Source organism: Hypanus sabinus, chromosome 9 (assembly GCF_030144855.1).
Source record: "Hypanus sabinus isolate sHypSab1 chromosome 9, sHypSab1.hap1, whole genome shotgun sequence".
In the NCBI taxonomy this organism is placed as follows: domain Eukaryota; kingdom Metazoa; phylum Chordata; class Chondrichthyes; order Myliobatiformes; family Dasyatidae; genus Hypanus; species Hypanus sabinus.
In genome coordinates this window covers 169,575,202-169,596,287 of record NC_082714.1, presented here as the reverse complement: position 1 = coordinate 169,596,287, position 21,086 = coordinate 169,575,202, and the positions used below count along the sequence as shown (strand labels likewise).

General features: G+C 44.5%; 1 protein-coding gene across 2 annotated transcripts in view; it reads left to right on the top strand.

Moving 5' to 3' along the window:
* LOC132400043 (general transcription factor II-I repeat domain-containing protein 2B-like) overlaps window positions 1–15,261 on the top strand; it is a 63,379-nt gene extending 48,118 nt beyond the window's left edge. The window contains exons 2-4 of one of the 2 annotated variants that reach the window (XM_059981132.1): window positions 10,425–10,491; window positions 13,004–14,937; window positions 15,024–15,261. In XM_059981132.1, coding sequence (XP_059837115.1) covers window positions 13,465–14,478 — 1,014 coding nt within the window. In that variant the 5' untranslated portion in view covers window positions 10,425–10,491; window positions 13,004–13,464 and the 3' untranslated portion in view covers window positions 14,479–14,937; window positions 15,024–15,261. Of the gene's footprint in view, window positions 1–10,377; window positions 10,492–12,999; window positions 14,938–15,023 lie in introns of those variants that run through there. The other variant, XM_059981131.1, reaches the window with a different exon arrangement.
* Window positions 15,262–21,086: the final 5,825 nt, after the last annotated feature.

Genomic DNA, 21,086 nt, shown 5'->3' with positions numbered 1-21,086 from the left:
TGCTCAAAACTCGACAGCCTTACCTGTGACTGCCACATATATACATCCACCATCTCAACACTCAAACCAAATCCTAAAGTGCAAAACGGGCACACCCCCCCACAAACCCTTGGCACTTCCCGACTAAAACTGGCTTCAGCCGCACAAACCCTAAGCATACCCCGATTAACTTTTGCTAGACCCCCACAAACCCGATGTCTTATGCCGAGAGGGGCAAGATTGAACAAAGGCAAATGTTGGACCTGGTTAATGAAGGTGTGGGCCAGATCAAAGTGTCAGGGTCGTGTGAAACTGAATCTCAAGTGACGAGATCAAAAAGCACAAGAGGGCTGATTCACCCACTGCCCACATACGCTCAACCTAACCGTAATGTGATGTGGAGAACACTCCCAGCTGGTGGTGTCCTGTCGCCATGACAGTTGTGCTGTTGATAATAGTCCCACCTGGTGGTGTCCTCCCAGAATGGCAGGTCCTCTGTGGGTAACCGTACCTCCTGGTGGTGTTCTGCCGCAAAGATAGATTAGATCTGGACAATACTCTCACCTGGTGGAGTCCTGCCATAACAACACGTTAGTTGTGGGACAAGACTGCCACCTGGTGGTGTCCTGCCACAATGACATGTTCGCTGTGTATGCCATTCCCACCTGGTCGTGTCCTTCCGTGATGTGTGTTTTGGTGTGGACAACTCTCCCACCTGCTGGTGTCCTGCCGGAGGATCTGATCTTTTGCAGAAAACACTTTCACCTTGTGGTGCCTTACGTAATGACAGTTTGGCTGTGTACAACATTTCCACCTGCAGATGTCATGCCCTTGTTGACAACACTCCCACCTTGTGGTGTCCTGCCGCAATGACAGTTCGTCCGTAGACAATACTCCCACCTGGTGGTGTCCTGTCATAACGACAGATCAGATGTATACAACACTCCCACCTGCTGGTGTCCTGCCACCATGACAGATCAGATGTGGACAATACTCCCACCTGGTGGTGTCCTGTCACAATTGATTAGGAGAAGACAGAAATCCCACCTGGTGGTGACCTGTTGGTAAGATAGTTTTGCAACAAAATCCTAACCCTTACCCTCACGCGAGCCTATCCGCCATAGCAGTTCATACATCACTGCTCAAAACTCGACAGCCTTACCTGTGACTGCCACATATATACATCCACCATCTCAACACTCAAACCAAATCCTAAAGTGCAAAACGGGCACACCCCCCCACAAACCCTTGGCACTTCCCAACTAAAACTGGCTTCAGCCGCACAAACCCTAAGCATACCCCGATTAACTTTTGCTAGACCCCCACAAACCCGATGTCTTATGCCGAGAGGGGCAAGATTGAACAAAGGCAAATGTTGGACCTGGTTAATGAAGGTGTGGGCCAGATCAAAGTGTCAGGGTCGTGTGAAACTGAATCTCGAGTGATGAGATCAAAAAGCACAAGAGGGCTGATTCGCCCACTGCCTGCATAACCTCAACCTAACCCTAACGCTAGCCAGCATAGCAGCTCATACTTCAAATTCTGCAGCCTAACCTCTGCCAGCCAAGCATGTACATCCAACAGCCCTACACTCAAACCTAATCCTAAAGTCCAAAAGGGGCACACACCACCACAAACCCTGGGCAACGCACCAATTAGCCCTGGCTTCGTCACCACAAACCCTAAGCACACCCCGATTAAACCTAGCTAAACCCCCACAAACGCGATATATACCTCCACCAGCCCAACACTCAACCCTAATCCTAAAGTCAAAAAGGGGCACACATCCCCACAAACCCTAGGCACTCACCGATTATCCTTGGCTTCGTCCCACAAACCCTACGTACACCCCGATTAACCCTCGTTAAACACCCACAAACCGGATATCCAATGCCGAGAGGGGCAAGATTCAACAAAGGCAAGTGTGGGACCTGGTTAATGAAGGCGTGGGCCAGATCAAAGTGGCAGGGTCACGTGAAACGGAATCTCAAGTGAGGAGATCAAAAATCACAAGAGGGCATTTTAGCCCAGTGCCCGCATAATCTCAACCCAACCCTAACTCTAGCCAGCATAGCAGCTCATACTTCAAATTCTGCAGCCTAATCTCCACCAGCCAAGCATGTACATCCACCAGCCCTGCACTCAAACCTAATCCAAAAGTCCAAAAAGGGCACACACCCCCACAAACACTAGGCAACTTCCAAAAGGGGCACACAGCCCCACAAACCCTAGGCACTCCCCGATTAACCCTTGCTAAACCCCCAGAAACTGGATACCCTATGTCGAGAGGGGCAAGATTCAACAATGGCACGTGTGCGACCTGGTTAATGAAGGCGTGGGCCAGATCAAAGTGGCAGGGTCACGTGATATGGAATCTCAAGTGACGAGATCAAAAAGCACAAGAGGGCTGATTCGCCCACTGCCCACATACGCTCAACCTAACCTTAATGTGATGTGGAGAACACTCCCAGCTGGTGGTGTCCTGTCGCCTTGACAGTTGTGCTGTTGATAATAGTCCCACCTGGTGGTGCCCTCCCAGAATGGCAGGTCCTCTGTGGATAACAGTACCTCCTGGTGGTGTTCTGCCGCAAAGTTAGATCAGATCTGGACAATACGCTCACATGGTGGAGTCCTGCCAAAACAACACGTTAGTTGTGGGACAAGACTGCCACCTGGTGGTGTCCTGCCACAATGACATGTTCGCTGTGTATGACATTCCCACCTGGTCGTGTCCTTCCGTGATGTGTGTTTTAGGTGTGGACAACTCTCCCACCTGCTGGTGTCCTGCCGGAGGAACTGATCTTTTGCAGAAGACACTTTCACCTTGTGGTGCCTTACGTAATGACAGTTTGGCTGTGTACAACATTTCCACCTGCAGATGTCATGCCCTTGTTGACAACTCTCCCACCTTGTGGTGTCCTGCCGCAATGACAGTTCGTCCGTAGACAATACTCCCACCTGGTGGTATCCTGTCATAACGACAGATCAGATGTGTACAACACTCCCACCTGCTGGTGTCCTGCAACCATGACAGATCAGATGTGGAGAATACTCCCACCTGGTGGTGTCCTGCCACAATGACAGTTCATCCGTAGACAATACTCCCACCTGGTGGTGTCCTGTCATAACGACAGATCAGATGTGGACAATACTCCCACCTGGTGGTGTCCTGTCATAACGACAGATCAGATGTGTACAACACTCCCACCTGCTGGTGTCCTGCCACCATGACAGATCAGATGTGGACAATACTCCCACCTGGTGGTGTCCTGTCACAATGGATTAGGAGAAGACAGAAATCCCACCTGGTGGTGACCTGTTGGTATGATAGTTTTGCAACAAAATCCTAACCCTTACCCTCACGCGAGCCTATCCGCCATAGCAGTTCATACATCACTGCTCAAAACTCGACAGCCTTACCTGTGACTGCCACATATATACATCCACCATCTCAACACTCAAACCAAATCCTAAAGTGCAAAACGGGCACACACCCCCACAAACCCTTGGCACTTCCCGACTAAAACTGGCTTCAGCCGCACAAACCCTAAGCATACCCCGATTAACTTTTGCTAGACCCCCACAAACCCGATGTCTTATGCCGAGAGGGGCAAGATTGAACAAAGGCAAGTGTTGGACCTGGCGTGGGCCAGATCAAAGTGTCAGGGTCGTGTGAAACTGAATCTCGAGTGACGAGATCAAAAAGCACAAGAGGGCTGATTCGCCCACTGCCCGCATAACCTCAACCTAACCCTAACGCTAGCCAGCATAGCAGCTCATACTTCAAATTCTGCAGACTAACCTCTGCCAGCCAAGCATGTACATCCAACAGCCCTACACTCAAACCTAATCCTAAAGTCCAAAAGCGGCACACACCACCACAAACCCTGGGCAACTCCCCAATTAGCCCTGGCTTCGTCACCACAAACCCTAAGCACACCCCGATTAACCCTAGCTAAACCCCCAGAAACCTGATATATACTTCCACCAGCCCAACACTCAACCCTAATCCTAAAGTCAAAAAGGGGCACACGCCCCCACAAACCCTAGGCACTCACCGATTATCCTTGGCTTCGTCCCACAAACCCTAAGTACACCCCGATTAACCCTTGCTAAACCCCCACAAACCGGATACCCTATGTCGAGAGGGGCAAGATTCAACAAAGGCACGTGTGCGACCTCGTTAATGAAGGCGTGGGTCAGATCAAAGTGGCAGGGTCACGTGAAACGGAATCTCAAGTGAGGAGATCAAAAATCACAAGAGGGCTTTTTAGCCCACTGCCCGCATAATCTCAACCTAACCCTAACTCTAGCCAGCATAGCAGCTCATACTTCAAATTCTGCAGCCTAACCTCCACCAGCCAAGCATTTACATCCACCAGCCCTACACTCAAACCTAATGCAAATGTCCAAAAAGGGCACACACCCCCACAAACCCTAATCAACTTCCAAAAGGGGCACACAACCCCACCAACCCTAGGCACTTCCCGATTAACCCTTGCTAAACCCCCACAAACTGGATATCCTATGCCGAGAGGGGCAAGATTCAACAAAGGCAAGTGTGGGACCTGGTTAATGAAGGCGTGGGCCAGATCAAAGTGGCAGGGTCACGTGAAACGGAATCTCAAGTGAGGAGATCAAAAATCACAAGAGGGCGTTTTAGCCCACTGCCCGCATAATCTCAACCTAACCTATCAGTGACACGCTCTTCATTCTCCCGGCCCACGAAAGGCCAATAAGAAAGCCCAGATACACACAAGGCGAGAGAGAACCAGTAAGTTAAACCTCGGATGGGGATGACAGACAGGTCAGTGCTAAACTCAGGGTCAACTCTGCTGAATGCCCAGTAAACACTCGCAATTTAACCCATGCAATCCCAGGCATACAGGCGCCAGGTAATGAGATTTAAAAGTATCATTACCCTCAGAATTACATGCCTCTCATTGTTGGTCCCTGGGAAAAATACAAGCAGTGTCTGAGTTGGACACTGTTGGGCAACTTCTGTAGGCTGTCTAGTGATTAAAGGCCCGAAACAGCCGAGGATCCGAATGTTCACTACTGATGATGTGCCGCAGTGCACACCCGGTTCGCTGAACCAAGTGGTGTCAGACCACGATAATGAAAGGCATGGCCCAGATTAACCTGACATCCCTATACAAGCCTAGCCAGCATAGCAGCTCAGACTTCAAACTCTGCAGCCTAACCTCTGCCAGCCAAACATGTAGATCCACCAGCCCTACACTCAAACCTAATCATAAAGTCCAAAAGGGGCACACACCCCCACAAACCCTAGGCAAATTCCAAAAGGGGCACACAGCCCCACAAAACCTAGGCACTCCCTGATCTCATACTTCAAATACTGCAGGCTAACCTCTGCCAGCCAAACATATACATCCACCAGCCCTACACTCAAACCTAATCCTAAAGTCCAAAAGGGGCACACACCCCCACAAACCCTAGGCAAATTCCAAAAGGGGTACATACCCCCACAAACCCTAGGCAACTTCGAAAAGGGGCACACAGCCCCATAAACCCTAGGCACTCCCCGATTAACCCTTGCTAAACCCCCACAAACCGGATACCCTATGTCGAGAGGGGCAAGATTCAACAAAGGCACGTGTGCGACCTCGTTAATGAAGGCGTGGGCCAGATCAAAGTGGCAGGGTCACGTGAACCTGAATCTCAAGTGACGAGATCAAAAAGCACAAGTGGGCTGATTTGCCCACTGCCCGCATAATCTCAACCTAACCTTACAGTGACACGCTCTTCATTCTCCCGGCCCACGAAAGGCCAATAAGAAAGCCCAGATACACACAAGGCGATAGAGAACCAGTAAATTAAACCCCAGATGGGGATGACAGACAAGTCAGTGCTAAACTCAGGTACAGCTCTGCTGAATGCCCAGTAAACACTCTCAATTTAACCCATGCAATCCCTGGCATACAGATGCCAGGTAATGACGTTTAAAAATAGCATTACCCTCAGAATTACATGCCTTTCATTATCTAGTCCATGGGAAATACACAAGCCAAGGCTGATCAGCTTTGGCTGGGCCATCTTGGGGATGGTGTCTAGTGATTAAAGGCCCAAATCACCTGATGATCCGAGGGTCCATTACTGATAAAGTGTCCCAGTGCACACCCGGTTCGCTGAACCAAGTGGTGTCGGACCATGATAATGAAAGGCATAGGCCAGATTAACCTGACTTCCCTATACAAGCCTAGCCGACATAGCAGCTCATACTTCAAACTCTGCAGCCTAACCTCTCCCAGCCAAACATATACATCCACCAGCCCTACACTCAAACCTAATCCTAAAGTCCAAAAGGGGCACACCCCCCCACAAACCTTAGGCACTTCCCGATTAGCCCTGGCTTTAGCCCCACAAACCCTAAGCACACCCCGATTAACCTTTGCTAAACCCCCACAAACCCCATACCCCCTTTTCCTTTGCTAATTGCAAAGTTTTGAGATGAACTCTAGGCCTTTTATCAAGCCAAATATACCTTGATAACATCTTGTTCCATTCATTGAATTGATTTTGATCAATCTCTATTGGTAGGGTCTGAAAGAGATATAACAGTCTGGGCAGTATATTCATTTTAATAGACTCAATCCTTGAACTGAGACTGCAAAACGGAATCAGGTTCCATCTTGCCATACCTTCCTTAATTTTTTAATATAAAGGTTGATAATTACGTTCTGATAATTTTGCCAGATCTTTTGGCATAATGGTGCCGAAGTATTTGAAAGACTCTGTGTGCCATGCCCAGGGATATCTACTTTCAATTTCTCTTGGTGGGCTATAGTAATATGAAAGTAACTGGGTTTTGTCTATGTTGATCTTGTAACCTGATAATTGACCAGATTGTTCAAAGGATTGCATCAATTTAGGTAAAGAGTATGTTGGTTGCCCTATATAGATTAAAATGTTATTAGCGTAACAAGCCAATTATGTTCTGTCCCTTTAATAGTAATTCCCCTGATATCTTCATTTTGTCTGATGTATTGAGCTAATGGTTCCAGATATAATGCGAAGAGTAGTGGTGACCATGCACAATCCTGTCTCGTGCCCCTTTCTAGATTAAGAGTATTTGATAAAGTGTTTTATTTCATTTGATTTATTTATTTATTTATCAAATTTTATTTGATAAAATCCATTGATTTTAATCCTAGCAGTAGGATTGTCATATAATATCTGTATAGTTATAATAATTGTGTCTTGAAAACCAAATCTATGTAAAACTCTGTAAAGAAAATTCCAATTAACCGAATCAAATGCCTTTTCACCGTCAATGCTTATCACTATTGCTTCGATTTTATTTTCTTGTATATGATCCATAATGTGAAGTGTCCTTCTATATTGTCTTGTATTTGGCGTTGTCATATAAAACCTGTCTGATCATTACATATCAGTATGGGTAGAAACTCCTCTAATCGTTTGGCCATAATGGAGGTAAATAATCTATAATCTACATTAAGAATGGATATTAGTCTAAATCACCCACATTCCATTTTATCCTTGCTTTCTTTCAGTATAGCTGAGATTATCACTTCCTTCCAACTGCGTGGCATTTGTTCCTTTTTCAGAGCCCAGTTCAGTGTGGGGAGTAAAACAGGAATTAACTCATTTTTAAATTCTTTGTACCACTCTGCCATATACCCATCTGATCCTGGTGACTTGCTTAATTTAAACCTACTAATTGCAGCTTTTAATTCAACTTTAGTTATGTCAGCAGTCTTTGTTCTATTTTGCTCTTCGCTTAAAATGAGTAACTCTAGAGAATTCAAGAAGGTGTCAATTTGGGTTATGCTTCCCCCTGGAACTTTGGTATATAGAGTTTTGTAAAATACTTCAAAAGCTTCTTGAAATTCACTTAGCTTATTTTTTAAAATCATTTTCGTTCTAGGGTCCCTAATTCTATGAATTGTATTTTCTGCTATTTTTTTTCAGTTTCCACACCAGTATTTTCATAGATTTTGATCCACTTTCATAATGTCTCTGTTTCAGAAACATTAAGATTTTCCTGATTTCTTGTGTGGCCAAACTATTTATTTCATTCCTAATTCTTTTAATTTCCCCTAATGTATCCTGTGCCAAATTCAATGTGTGTTTTTTCTCTAGTTCCTTCAGCCTATTTTGTAATGTTTCATTCCTTATTTTTTTCTTATATGTAGATATTGCTATAATTTTCCCTCTTGATAGAGCCTTCACAGTACCCCATAAAATGGGAGGTGAAACCTCTCCATTATCATTAAATTCGAAATAGAGACCAATTACTTTTTAAATTTGTTCCTTAAAGTACAGATCATTTCGTAGACTTGAATTTAGTTTCCAAAGAGTATTCCTTGGTTGCAGGTCAAAACCAACAGATAAATATATAGGTGCATGGTCACTTACCTCTATTGTCCCAATTCCACAGGTGTTTATTTTGTCTATGTCTTTTCCAAATGTTATGAAATAGTCTATTCTTGTATATACAGATTGGGGAGCAGAATAATGAGTGTAATCCCTTCTGATGGGTAAAAGGTCCCTCTATATATCTATTAAACCAACATCCTCAAAAAGTGTATTAACTTTCTTATGTAAAGATTTTGTTTCATAGGTTTTTCTATTGGAAGAGTCTAAGCTTGGTTGTAATTGTAAATTTAAGTCTCCACCACATATCAGGAGACCTTTTGTTTCTGCTACCATAATATCAGTAATTTTCTGAAAGAAACCAATATCACTTCCCGGGGATGCGTATATATTCAATAGATTTACTGAATTGCCATCTGTATTCCCCCTTACCAGAATATATCTGCCCTCTACCTCCCATTTCAAATACTTTTTCAAAATTTAGCTTACTTGAGATAAGAATAGCAACTCCTCTCCTATATCCTGATTTATATGAGGAGAAAAACAAATTAATGAAGCCTATTCTCTCTAGTTTTCTAAGCTCATTATCACTTAAATGAGTTTCCTGTAAATATACTACATGGGCTTGTTCTTTTTTAATTTTTGCTGAAATGCTATTACATTTGATTGGATTTAATAGCCCATTGACATTAAAAGAAATGAATTTTACTTTGTCCTTAGAAATCTGTATTTAACTGTCAATGTATCATTGAAATTAGCAGAATAAAACTTAATCAATCTACTCCCTGAAGAAATAAGAACCAACAAATGCAAATAATAACAAAAGTGGCAACAAACATGTGATTCCAAGGCTGAAGTCTCTAGTAGTTGACCCTGTGTTGAGCTAGAGGAAATGTCTAGCTGTGGGGGATAACCCCTCCTACTTGTGAGTTGAGGGCCCCTATATTCATAAAAGTCAGTGAACAAATCCATTACACAGAAAAGATTTCCCTGTGTACTCCTATATATATATATGCACCCACACACACACACACACATATATTACTTGCATACACATATATGCACACATATATATATTCTCATTTTGGTGGGGAAAAGGAGTAGAGGAGCGAATAAAGAATAACAACTAAGTAATATCAATTCCACATTACAATAAGTATTTCTCGAGATAGGTATATCACCGTCTACTTCTGCTTCCATTTAGCTTCTCAACATTTTTAAAGTTAGCCAAACCTTATGGCTCTTCTGGAAGGGGTGAGGACTGTCTTTGGAAAAATCCCGGTCTCTTCCTGATATACTTCTCTTGGCCTCCTCCAGGCTCCTGCCTTCTCGATTCTCACACTATTTCTCAAGCGGAGCGGGATAATTCCTCTGCTAGGCTTTTCCTCGGTTTGATCACACTGACGGGCAACCCTCTGGCCTTCGTATCTGTAGACACCTCTTCCACTGTCTGGCACAACCGCGTCTCGTCTTCATAAAACATTCGAAGTTTAGCAGGGTATGGGTTTGAAATCTAATCCTTTCTTGCTTTAGTACTTGCTTCACTTCAGAGTATTCTTTATGTTTCTGCAGGACCGTGGGGGGGGGGTAATCTTGGTCAAAATATAGTAATTTATAGTCTAAAATCACCCTCTTCTTACCCCAATCCCTTTGTAGAATCTCCGCCTTGGTCCTGTACTGAAGGAATTTAATTATTATTGAGCGTGGCTTATCTTGGGTAGACTTCGGGACTAGTGCATGATGTGTTCTCTTGATTTCCAGCTCAATAGTCGAGGGAAGCTCCAGCATGTCCCGCAGCAACTTTCCGACAAACACTAATGCGTCATAGAAAAGCCCTCCGCTCCTTCGGGAACGTTGTATATTCTGATATTTTCCCGCTGTGATCATCCCTCCAGGTCAAGCAGTTTACCTTTTTGTTGATTTAATATTTTTATCGTCTTACACAATATTCGTTCCATGTTTTGAACACGATCTTCCACCTCAATTCGAAACTCAGCCACCACTATTTTTTGATTGACGTTGGCGACCTCTGACATATTATGTAGCTGCTGCTTTATACCTTTCTGGAAATCCCTTATCTCTTTCAGAATTTTGATCATATTCGCCGCTTCGCCTGAACGAGACCCAGCGTCCGCCTCACTAGCACGTGGTCAGGTAGGAGAGCCTCTCGGCCGCAGGCTCTGCAGTATCGCTTTTTTATTTCCATTCTTTTCCCCCAATCTTGCCCCTCTTTTCAGTTCAAATATTTTTCAAAAAATACTATTTGATTGGTTAACGGGGCTTAATACACATTTTGCCGGAGGAGCTAGTAACTTAAGCTGCCATTCTCGACGATGATGTCACCGGAACTCCAGCTCTCTCAAACTTTTAACCTTTCCTTTCAACCTAACAGGAACATAAAGATTCTGTACACTCAAAATGACACCTTTAAATGACCTCCATTTCTCTATTACATCCTTCCCATAAAACAAATTGTCCCAATCCACACCTTCTAAAGCCTTTCGCATCTCCTCAAAGTTAGCTTTTCTCCAATCAAAAATCTCATATATTGAAACTAATCGTATTGTGATCACTGAACACGAAGTGCTTCCCAACACATACCTCCATCACCTGACCGATCTCATTCCCTAACAAAAGATCCAACACTGCCCCTTCTCTAGTTGGTACCTCTATGTATTGCTGCAATAAACTATCCTGCACACATTTTACAAACTCCAAATCATCCAGCCCTTTTACAGAATGGACTTCCCAGTCTATGTGTGGAAAATTAAAATCTCCCACAATCACAACCTTGTGCTTACTACAAATATAGAACAAAGAACATAGAATAGTACAGCACATTACAGGCCCTTCGGCCCACAATGTTGTGCTGACCCTCAAACCCTGCCTCCCATATAACCCTCCACCTTAAATTCCTCCATATACCTGTCTAGTAGTCTCTTAAACTTCACTAGTGTATCTGCCTCCACCACTGACTCAGGCAGTGCATTCCACGCACCAACCACTCTCTGAGTGAAAAACCTTCCTCTAATATCCCCCTTGAACCTCCCTCCCCTTACCTTAAAGCCATGTCCTCTTGTATTGAGCAGTGGTGCCCTGGGGAAGAGGTGCTGGCTGTCCACTCTGTCTATTCCTCTTAATATGGACATGTACCCCCAGATCCCTCTGCTCCTCCACACTACCATTTACTTTGTACTCTGCCTTGGAGTTTGTCCTTCCGAAGTGTGCCACCTCACACAGCTCCAGGTTGAACTCCATGTGCCACTTCTCAGCCTACTTCTGCATCCTATCAATGTGTCTCTGCAATCTTCGACAATCCTCTACACTATCTACAACACCACCAACCTTTGTGTCGTCTGCAAACTTGCCAACCCACCCTTCTACCCCCACATCCAGGTCGTTAATAAAAATCACAAAAAGTAGAGGTCCCAGAACAGATCCTTGTGGGACACCACTAGCCACAACCCTCCAATCTGAATGTACTCCCTCCACCACAACCCTCTGCTTTCTGCAGGCAAGCCAATTCTGAATCCACCTGGCAAAACTTCCCTGGATCCCATGCCTTCTGACTTTCTGAGTAAGCCTACTGAGTGGAACCTTGTCAAATGCCTTACTAAAATCCATGTAGTTTTGGTCTAAAATCTGAAAACTAAAATCCATCCACTGCACTACCCTCATCTATATGCCTGGTCACCTCCTCAAAGAACTCTATCAGGCTTGTTAGACACAATCTGCCCTTCACAAAGCCATGCTGACTGTCCCTGATCAGACCATGATTCTCTAAATGCCCATAGATCCTAGCTCTAAGAATCTTTTCCAACAGCTTTCCCACCACAGATGTAAGGCTTGCTGATCTATAATTACCTGGACTATCCCTACTACCTTTTTTGAACAAGGGGACAACATTCGCCTCCCTCCAATCATCTGATACCATTCCCCTGGACAATGAGGACATAGAAACATAGAAGCATAGAAATTAGGTGCAGGAGTAGGTCCTTCGGCCCTTTGAGCCTGCACCGCCATTCAGTATGATCATGGCTGATCATCCAACTCAGAACCCTGTACCTGCCTTCTCTCCATACCCCCTGATCCCTTTAGCCACAAGGGCCATATCTAACTTCCTCTTAAATATAGCCAATGAACCAGCCTCAACTGTTTCCTGTGGCAGAGAATTCCACAGATTCACCACACTCTGTGTGAAGAAGTTTTTCCTCATCTTGGTCCTAAAAGGCTTCCCCTTTATCCTGAAACTGTGACCCCTCGTTCTGGACTTCCCCAACATTGGAAACAATCTTCCTGCATCTCGCCTGTCCAATCCCTTTAGAATTTTATACGTTTCAATAACAGCCCCCTTCAATCTTCTAAATTCCAGTGAGTATAAGCCTAGTCCAGGGGTTGGCAACCCGCGGCTCCGGAGCCGCATGCAACTCTTTCATCTCTGTGCTGCGGCTCCCTGTGGCTTTGGAAGATAAATGATGAGTATTTAATTAAAATGCATTTTATGTTAGTTTGTTAGTTTTTGAAATGTAATTCTAAATTTGAAGATTATGGTGATCTTGTACAATCTAAATAAAACGTGTTTTTTATCACAATTAATATATGTCACCACTGCCAATGCCTGACACCCGCCAATGCGCGATTCTTTACATTTTTCGATCCAAGGTAGGCTAATTATGGAGAATCCTAAAAAAAGAAAAGTGACTGAAGAAAACAGAACGTTTAATGATAGTTGGGCAGATTCATTTGCTTTCACTGCTGACGAGACTGGTTTACCGGTATGCTTAATATGCAATGAGAAACTAGCAAACAACAAAAAGTCAAATGTCGCAAGACATTTCCAGAATAAACACACAGCCTTTGCTCAAAAATATCTGGATGGAGATGAGAGAAAAAAAAGCCGTTTCGGAACTGATGCGGAAGGTTGATCTGAACAAAAATCATTTCAAGAAATGGATGAAGTCTGGAAAATCAACTACATATGCTAGTTTTGTTGCTGCTCAGGAAATTGTCAGGCACGGGAAGCAGTTTACAGATGGTAAATATATAAAAGAATCTTTCATTAAGATTTCATAACATCTATTCACGGACTTTAAAAACAAGCGTGAAATTGTGCAGAAAATCAGGGATATGCCCCCCTCTGCAAAGACTGTCAAAGACAGAACCATAAAAATGGCAGAAGACATCCCAAGACAGCAAATTAAAGACATCAATTCAGCTGTGACCTACTCGATTGCCTGTGACGAGTCTAAAGACAAAGGTGATATTGAACAAATACCGCTGTTCTGCCGGTATGTAAACTCTGCCGGGCTACACGAAGAAATGATTGACTTGATACCTCTAAAAGGCCATACACGGGGGGAGGACATCTGTGAGGTTGCCTTGAATTGTTTAAGAGCCAAAGGAATAAAGACCACCCACCTGGTGTCAGTAGCTACTGATGGGGCACCAAGCATGACAGGAGCACACAAGGGATTTGTGGCTTTACTGCAGAAGTCGCTGGACAGGAAGTTGCTGACTTTTCACTGCATCTTGCACCAAGAGGCACTGTGCGCTCAAACATTTCCTCCGGAATGCACAGAAGTAATGGATGTTGTCATTCAGATTGTCAATAAAATAATGGCAAAAAGTTTAAATCACCGTCAATTCTGTTTGTTACTGGACGAGCTGGAAAGCGCATATTCTGATCTCCTGCTGCACAACAAAGTCCGGTGGCTGTCCAGAGGGGAAGTGCTGAAACACTTTGTCGCGTGTCTGGAAGAAGTGAAAACTTTTCTGGGCAGCAAAGGGCTCACCTTTCCTGAGCTGGAACAGCCAGAGTGGCTGGAAAAGCTACACTTCATGGCAGACATGACAGCGCACATGAACATGCTGAACACAGCTCTTCAGGGGAAAGGACGCACAGCCCTGCACATGTTGGAGGATGTGTTGGCATTCAAGCGCAAGTTCACAGTGCTTGACAGAGATTTACAGAAAGGCACATTGTCTCACTTCCCCAATTTGAGAGAGTTCAAACAAGCTCACGACATGATAAATTTGGAGTATTACATTCTGCAATCATCGCAATGCAAGTATCATTTGGGAAACACTTCTGTGAGTTCAGAGAGGAAAAAAACACATTACCCTTCCCAGTCACTGCCCTAAGCATTGATCCATCCCTACTGAATACGACTGCATTGGCAGGTGTGAGTCAACCTGATCTTGAGATGGAACTGGCCGACATAGCCATATGGGTGTCCAAGTTTAGACGCTTGACAGCAAACCTTGAAGATGTTGCCCGTCAGAAGTCCGTTCTTCCTCAGAATCACAAATGGAGTGATATTGAAAACCTCCCCAGATCGGACAAACTTGTGTTCGAAACATAGAATGCTATCCCCGACACTTATGTAAACATTAAAAAGTATGCGCTTGGAGTCCTGTCGATCCTTGGATCCACATATGTATGTGAGCAGGTGTTCTCCAACATGAACTTTATTAAAAACAAACATCGTGCACGCCTCACAGATGACAGCTTGCGATCCTGTGTAAAGATAGTGACGTCATACAGCCCTGATGTGCAGACGCTGTCCGCTGAGGTCCAGGAGCAGAAATCCCATTAACCAAGTATGATAAATATTTTAATTGCCTATTATTTTACGTATATTCATATTTTTTTCATTGTTCAGTGACATAGTCCTTTTATTTTTCAGGTGGCTGACGTTATCTTTGGTTTGCTGCTGGCGGACAATTTAAGTTTGGCGGTTTTCATAAATACAAGAAGGACTCAAATAGACATTGATTATTTTACTTAAAAGTAACCTTCAACCCAACGTCTTTTTTTCGGAGTTCAAAATGTTTTTGTTGCATGCAGAAATGTAATTTCGTTTTTTCTGCAGGAGTCCATCGATTTCATAAATGCAACACATTATAGTTTGTTTATACATAGCATAAAGGCAAAAAAAAGTTGTATGCAGTGTTATTTCATTTTAAATGTCAAACGGGTTTTGTGGCTCCCAGTGTTTTCTTTTCTGTGGGAAACTGGTCCAAATGGCTCTTTCAGTGGTAAAGGTTGCCGACCCCTGGCCTAGTCGATCCAGTCTTTCTTCATATGAAAGTCCTGCCATCCCAGGAATCAATCTGGTGAACCTACTCTGTACCCCCTCTATGGCAAGAATGTCTTTCCTCAGATTAGGGGACCAAAACCGCACACAATACTCTAGGTGCGGTCTCAGCAAGGCCTTGTACAACTGCAGTAGAATCTCCCTGCTCCTGTACTCAAATCCTTTTGCTATGAATGCCAACATACCATTTGCCTTTTTCACCGCCTGCTGTACCTGCATGCCCACCTTCAATGACTGGTGTACAATGACACCCAGGTCTCGTTACATGTCCCCTTTTCCTAATCAGCCACCATTCAGATAATAATCTGTTTTCCTGTTCTTGCAACCAAAGTGGATAACCTCACATTTATCCACATTAAATTGCATCTGCCATGAATTTGCCCACTCACCTAACCTATCCAAGTCACCCTGCATCCTCTTAGTATCCTCCTCACAGCTAACACTGCCATCCAGCTTCGTGTCTTCCGCAAACTTGCAGATGCTGCATTTAATTCCCTCGTCTAAATCATTAATATATATTGTAAACAACTGGGGTCCCAGCACTGAGCCTTGCGGTAACCCACTAGTCACTGCCTGCCAGACTGAAAAGGTCCCGTTTATTCCCACTCTTTGCTTCCTGTCTGCCAACCAATTATCCACATCAATACCATACCCCCAATACCATGTGCTTTAAGTTTGCACACTAATCTTCTGTGTGGGACCTTGTCAAAAGCCTTTTGAAAATCTAAATATACCACATCCACTGGCTCTCCCTTATCCACTCGACTAGTTACATCTTCAAAAAATTCTACAAGATTCGTCAGACATGATTTTCCTTTCACAAATCCATGCTGACTTTGTCTGATAATTTCACCTCTCTCCAAATGTGCTGTTATCACATCTTTGATAACCGACTCTAGCATTTTCCCTACCACCGATGTCAGACTAACTGGTCTATAATTCCCTGGTTTCTCTCTCCCTCCTTTTTTAAAAAGTGGGGTTACATTAGCCACCCTCCAATCCTCAGGAACTAATCCAGAATCTAAAAAGTTTTGAAAAATTATCACTAATGCATCCACTATTTCTTGGGCTACTTCCTTAAGTACTCTGGGATGCAGACCATGTGGCCCTGGGGATTTATCTGCCTTTAATCCCTTCAATTTACCTAACACCACTTCCCTACTAACATGTATTTCCCTCAGTTCCTCCATCTCACTGGACCCTCGGTCCCTTACTATTTCTGGAATATTATTTATGTCCTCCTTAGTGAAGACAGAACCAAAGTAGTTATTCAATTGGTCTGCCATGTCTTTGTTTCCTATGATCAATTCATCTGTTTCTGACTGTAAAGGACCTACATTTGTCTTGACCAATCTTTTTGTTTTCACATATCTATAAAAGCTTTTACAGTCAGTTTTTATGTTCCCTGCCAGCTTTCTCTCATAATCTTTTTTCCCTTTCCTAATTAAGCCCTTTGTCCTCCTCTGCTGGACTCTGAATTTCTCCCAGTTCTCAGGTGTGCCTCTTTTTTTTGCTAATCTATATGTTTCTTCTTTGGACTTGATACTATCCCTTATTTCCCTTGTCAGCCAGGGTGCACTACCTTCCCTGGTTTATTCTTTTGCCAAACTGGGATGAACAATTATTGTAGTTCATCCATGCCATCTTTAAATGCTTGCCCTTGCATATCCACCGTCAACCCTTTAAGTATCATTTGCCAGTCTATCTTAGCTAATTCATGTCTCATACCTTCAAAGTTACCCTTCTTTAAGTTCGGAACCTTTGTTTCTGAATTAACTATGTCACTCTCCATCTTAATGAAGAATTCCACCATATTGTGATCACTCTTTCCCAAGGGGCCTCAAGATTGCTAACTAACCCTTCCTCATTGCTCAATACCCAATCTAGAATGGCTTGCTCTCTAGTTGGTTCCTCAACATGTTGGTTCAGAAAACCATCCCGCATACATTCCAAGAAATCCTCTTCCTCAGCACCCTTACCAATTTGGTTCACCCAATCTATATGTAGATTGAAGTCACCCATTATAACTATTGTTCCTTTATTGCATGCATTTCTAATTTCCTGTTTAATGCCATCCCCAACCTCACTACTACTGTTAGGTGGCCTGTACACAACTCCCACCAGCGTTTTCTGCCCCTTAGTGTTATGCAATTCTACCCATGTCGATTCCACATCCTCCAGGCTAATGTCCTTCTTTTCTATTGCAATAATCTCCTCTCTAACCAGCAATGCTACCCCACCTCCTTTTCTTTCCTGTCTATCCCTCCTGGATATTGAATATCCCTGGATGTTGAGCTCCCATCCTTGGTCACCCTGGAGCCATGTCTCTGTGATCTCAACTATATCATATTCATTAATAACTATCTGCACATTCAATTCATCCACCTTGTTACGAATACTCCTCGCATTGACACACAAAGCCTTCAGGCTTGTTTTTACAACACTCTTAGCCCTTATACAATTATGTTGAAAAGTGGCTCTTTTTGCTTTTTGCCCTGGATTTGCCTGCCAGCCACTTTTACTTTTCACCTTACTACTTTTTGCTTCTACCCTCATTTTAAACCCCTCTGTCTCTCTGCAATTGTTCCCATCCCCCTGCCACATTAGTTTAAATCCTCCTGAACAGCAGTAGCAAACACTCCCCCTAGGACATTGGTTCCAGTCCAGCCCAGGTGCAGACCGTCCTGTTTATACCTGTCCCACCTCCCCCAGAACTGGTTCCAATGCCCCAGAAATTTGAATCCCTCCCCCTTGCACCATTTTTCAAGCCATGTATTCATCTGAAATATCCTCCTATTTCTACTCTGACTAACATGTGGCACTGGTAGTAATGCAGAGATTATTACCTTTGTGGTCCTACTTTTTAGTTTATGTCCTAACTCCCTAAATTCACCTTGTCGGACCTCATCCCATTTTTTACCTATATCATTGGTACCTATGTGCACCACGACCACTGGCTGTTCACCCTCCCATTCCAGAATGTCCTGCAGCTGCTCAGAGACATCCTTGACCCTTGCACCAGGGAAGCAACATACCATCCTGGAGTCTTGTTTGCGGCCGCAGAAATGCCTATCTATTCCCCTTACAATCGAATCCCCTACCACTATAGCTCTCCCACTCCTTTTCCTTCCCTCCTGTGCCGCAGAGCCACCCATGGTGCCATGAACTCGGCTGCTGCTGCCTTCCTCTGATGAGACATCTCCACCAACAGTATCCAAAACAGTATATCTGTTTAGGAGGGAGATGACCTCAGGGGACTCCTGCACTACCTGCCTACTGCTACGCTGTCTAGTGGCCACCCCTTCCCTTTCTGCCTGTGTAGCCTTTACCTGCGGTGTGGCCAGCTCACCGAACGTGCTATTCACGACCTTCTCAGCATTGCGGATGCTCCAGTATGAATCCAATCGCAGCTCCAGACGCTCAATGTGGTCTGCCAGAAGCTGCAGTTGGACACACTTCCTGCACACATAGTCATCAGGGACACTGGAAGTATTCCTGATTTCCCACATGCTGCAGGGTGAACAAACCATGGGGCTGATCTCAGCTGCCATGACCTACCCAATACTTGCCTCAACTTTTGAAACTTTCTCCTTTGAAAGGAACTTACCCGGCCTTACCTCACTTGGAGTGAAGCTCATCCTCAGCCTCTTCTCATTGAAACCTCTCGAGTCAAAGAGGCTTCACTGGCCCGCCCACTGACTCACTGGCCACTTTCCACAGGCCGCTCCACTTGAGGTAACCCTGCATTTATTTGTTTGAGCTTTTCAAACTGTTTGGTCACCTGACCTCAATTGCCCAATCAGCTGCTTTCTGCTGAGCTATTCAAATCTTGATTGACTTGATTGCACAGTCCAACTGCCAAAACTGCCAGAATCTCTCGAGTCAAAGCCTCAAATCTCCACTACTTCACTGGCCCACTCACTCACTGGCCGCTTTCCAGTGATTTCTAAAAATCCTAGCTGGAGGTTCAGCAATCTCTTCCCTTGCCTCATGGAGCAGCCTGGGGAATATTCCGTCAGGCCCTGGGGACTTATCCGTCCTAATGTATTTTAACAACTCCAACACCTCCTCTCCCTTAATATCAACATGCTCCAGAACATCAACCTCACTCATATTGTCCTCACCATCATCAAGTTCCCTCTCAGTGGTGAATACCGAAGAGAAGTATTCATTGAGGACCTCGCTCACTTCCACAGCCTCCAGGCACATCTTCTCACCTGTATCTCTAATCACTCCTATCATCTTTTTGTTCTTCACATAATTGAAGAATACCTTGGGGTTTTCCTTTACCCTACTCGCCAAGGCCTTCTCATGCCCCCTTCTTGCTCTTCTCAGCCCCTTCTTAAGCTCCTTTCTTGCTACCCTATATTCCTCAATAGACCTATCTGATCCTTGCTTCCTAAACCTCATGTATGCTGCCTTCTTCCACCTGACTAGATTTTCCACTTCACTTGTCACCCATGGTTCCTTCACCCTACCATTCTTTATCTTTCTCACCAGGACAAATTTATCCCTAACATCCTGCAAGAGATCCTTAAACATCGACCACATGTCCATAGTACATTTCCCTGCAAAAACATCATTCCAATTCACACCAGCAAGTTCTAGCCTTATAGTCTCATAATTTGCCCTTCCCCAATTCAAAATTTTCCTGTCCTCTTTGATTCTATCCTTTTCCATGATAATGCTAAAGGTCAGGGAGCGGTGACCACTATCCCCCAGATGCTCACCCTCTGACAGATCTGTGACCTGACCCGGTTCGTTACCTAAACTAGATCTAGTATGGCATTCCCCCTAGTTGGCCTGTCAACATACTGTGACAGGAATCCATCCTGGACACACTTAACAAACTCTGCCCCATCTAAACCCTTGGAACTAATCAAGTGCCAATCAATATTAGGGAAGTTAAAGTCACCCATGAATAACAACCCTGTTATTTTTGCAGAGTCTGTTCGGTTTGGCTTGAGGGGTGGAGTTTGAGTTGGGTAATGTGAACGTTGGAGGATGAGGCGGGAAGTTTGAGAGTTGGAAGCAGAAGCTTGTTGGGTGGAGTTTGAGGCAGGGTGTTTGAGGGTTGAAGATTTAGGTGGGGAGATTGCGGTATACAGTATGAGACGCAGAGTTTGAGGGGTGGAGTTTTAGGGGTATTGTTTGAGTTGGAGAGTTTGAGGGGTGGAGTTTGAGGCTGTGAGTTTGTTTGGTTGGGTTTGAGGGTGGAATTCGAGGGTTCTAGTCTGAGGGGTGGAGGTTGTGGGGAGGAGTTTGAGGCTGGGAGTTTGGTTGGGTTTGAGGCAGGGTGTTTGATGGGTGCAGATTGAGGCACAGATTTTGAGGTATAGAGTATGAGATGCAGAGTTTGAGTAGTGGAGTTTGAGGAGAGGAGTTTGATGCTGGGAGTTTGAGGAGGCCAGTCTGTTCAGTAGGGTTTGAGCAGAGTAGTTTGAGGGTAGGAGTTTTTGAGGTGGAGTTTGAGGGGTGGAATTTGAAGGGTGGAGATTGAGGGGTGGAGTTTGCGGAGTGTAGTTTGAGTGGTGGAGTTTGAGGGGAGCAGTTTGAAGGCAGGAGTGAGGGAAGGAATTTGAGGGGTGAAGGTTGAGGCGGGGAGCATGAGGGTTGGAGTTTCAGGCAGGGAGTTTGAGAGTTGGGGTCTGA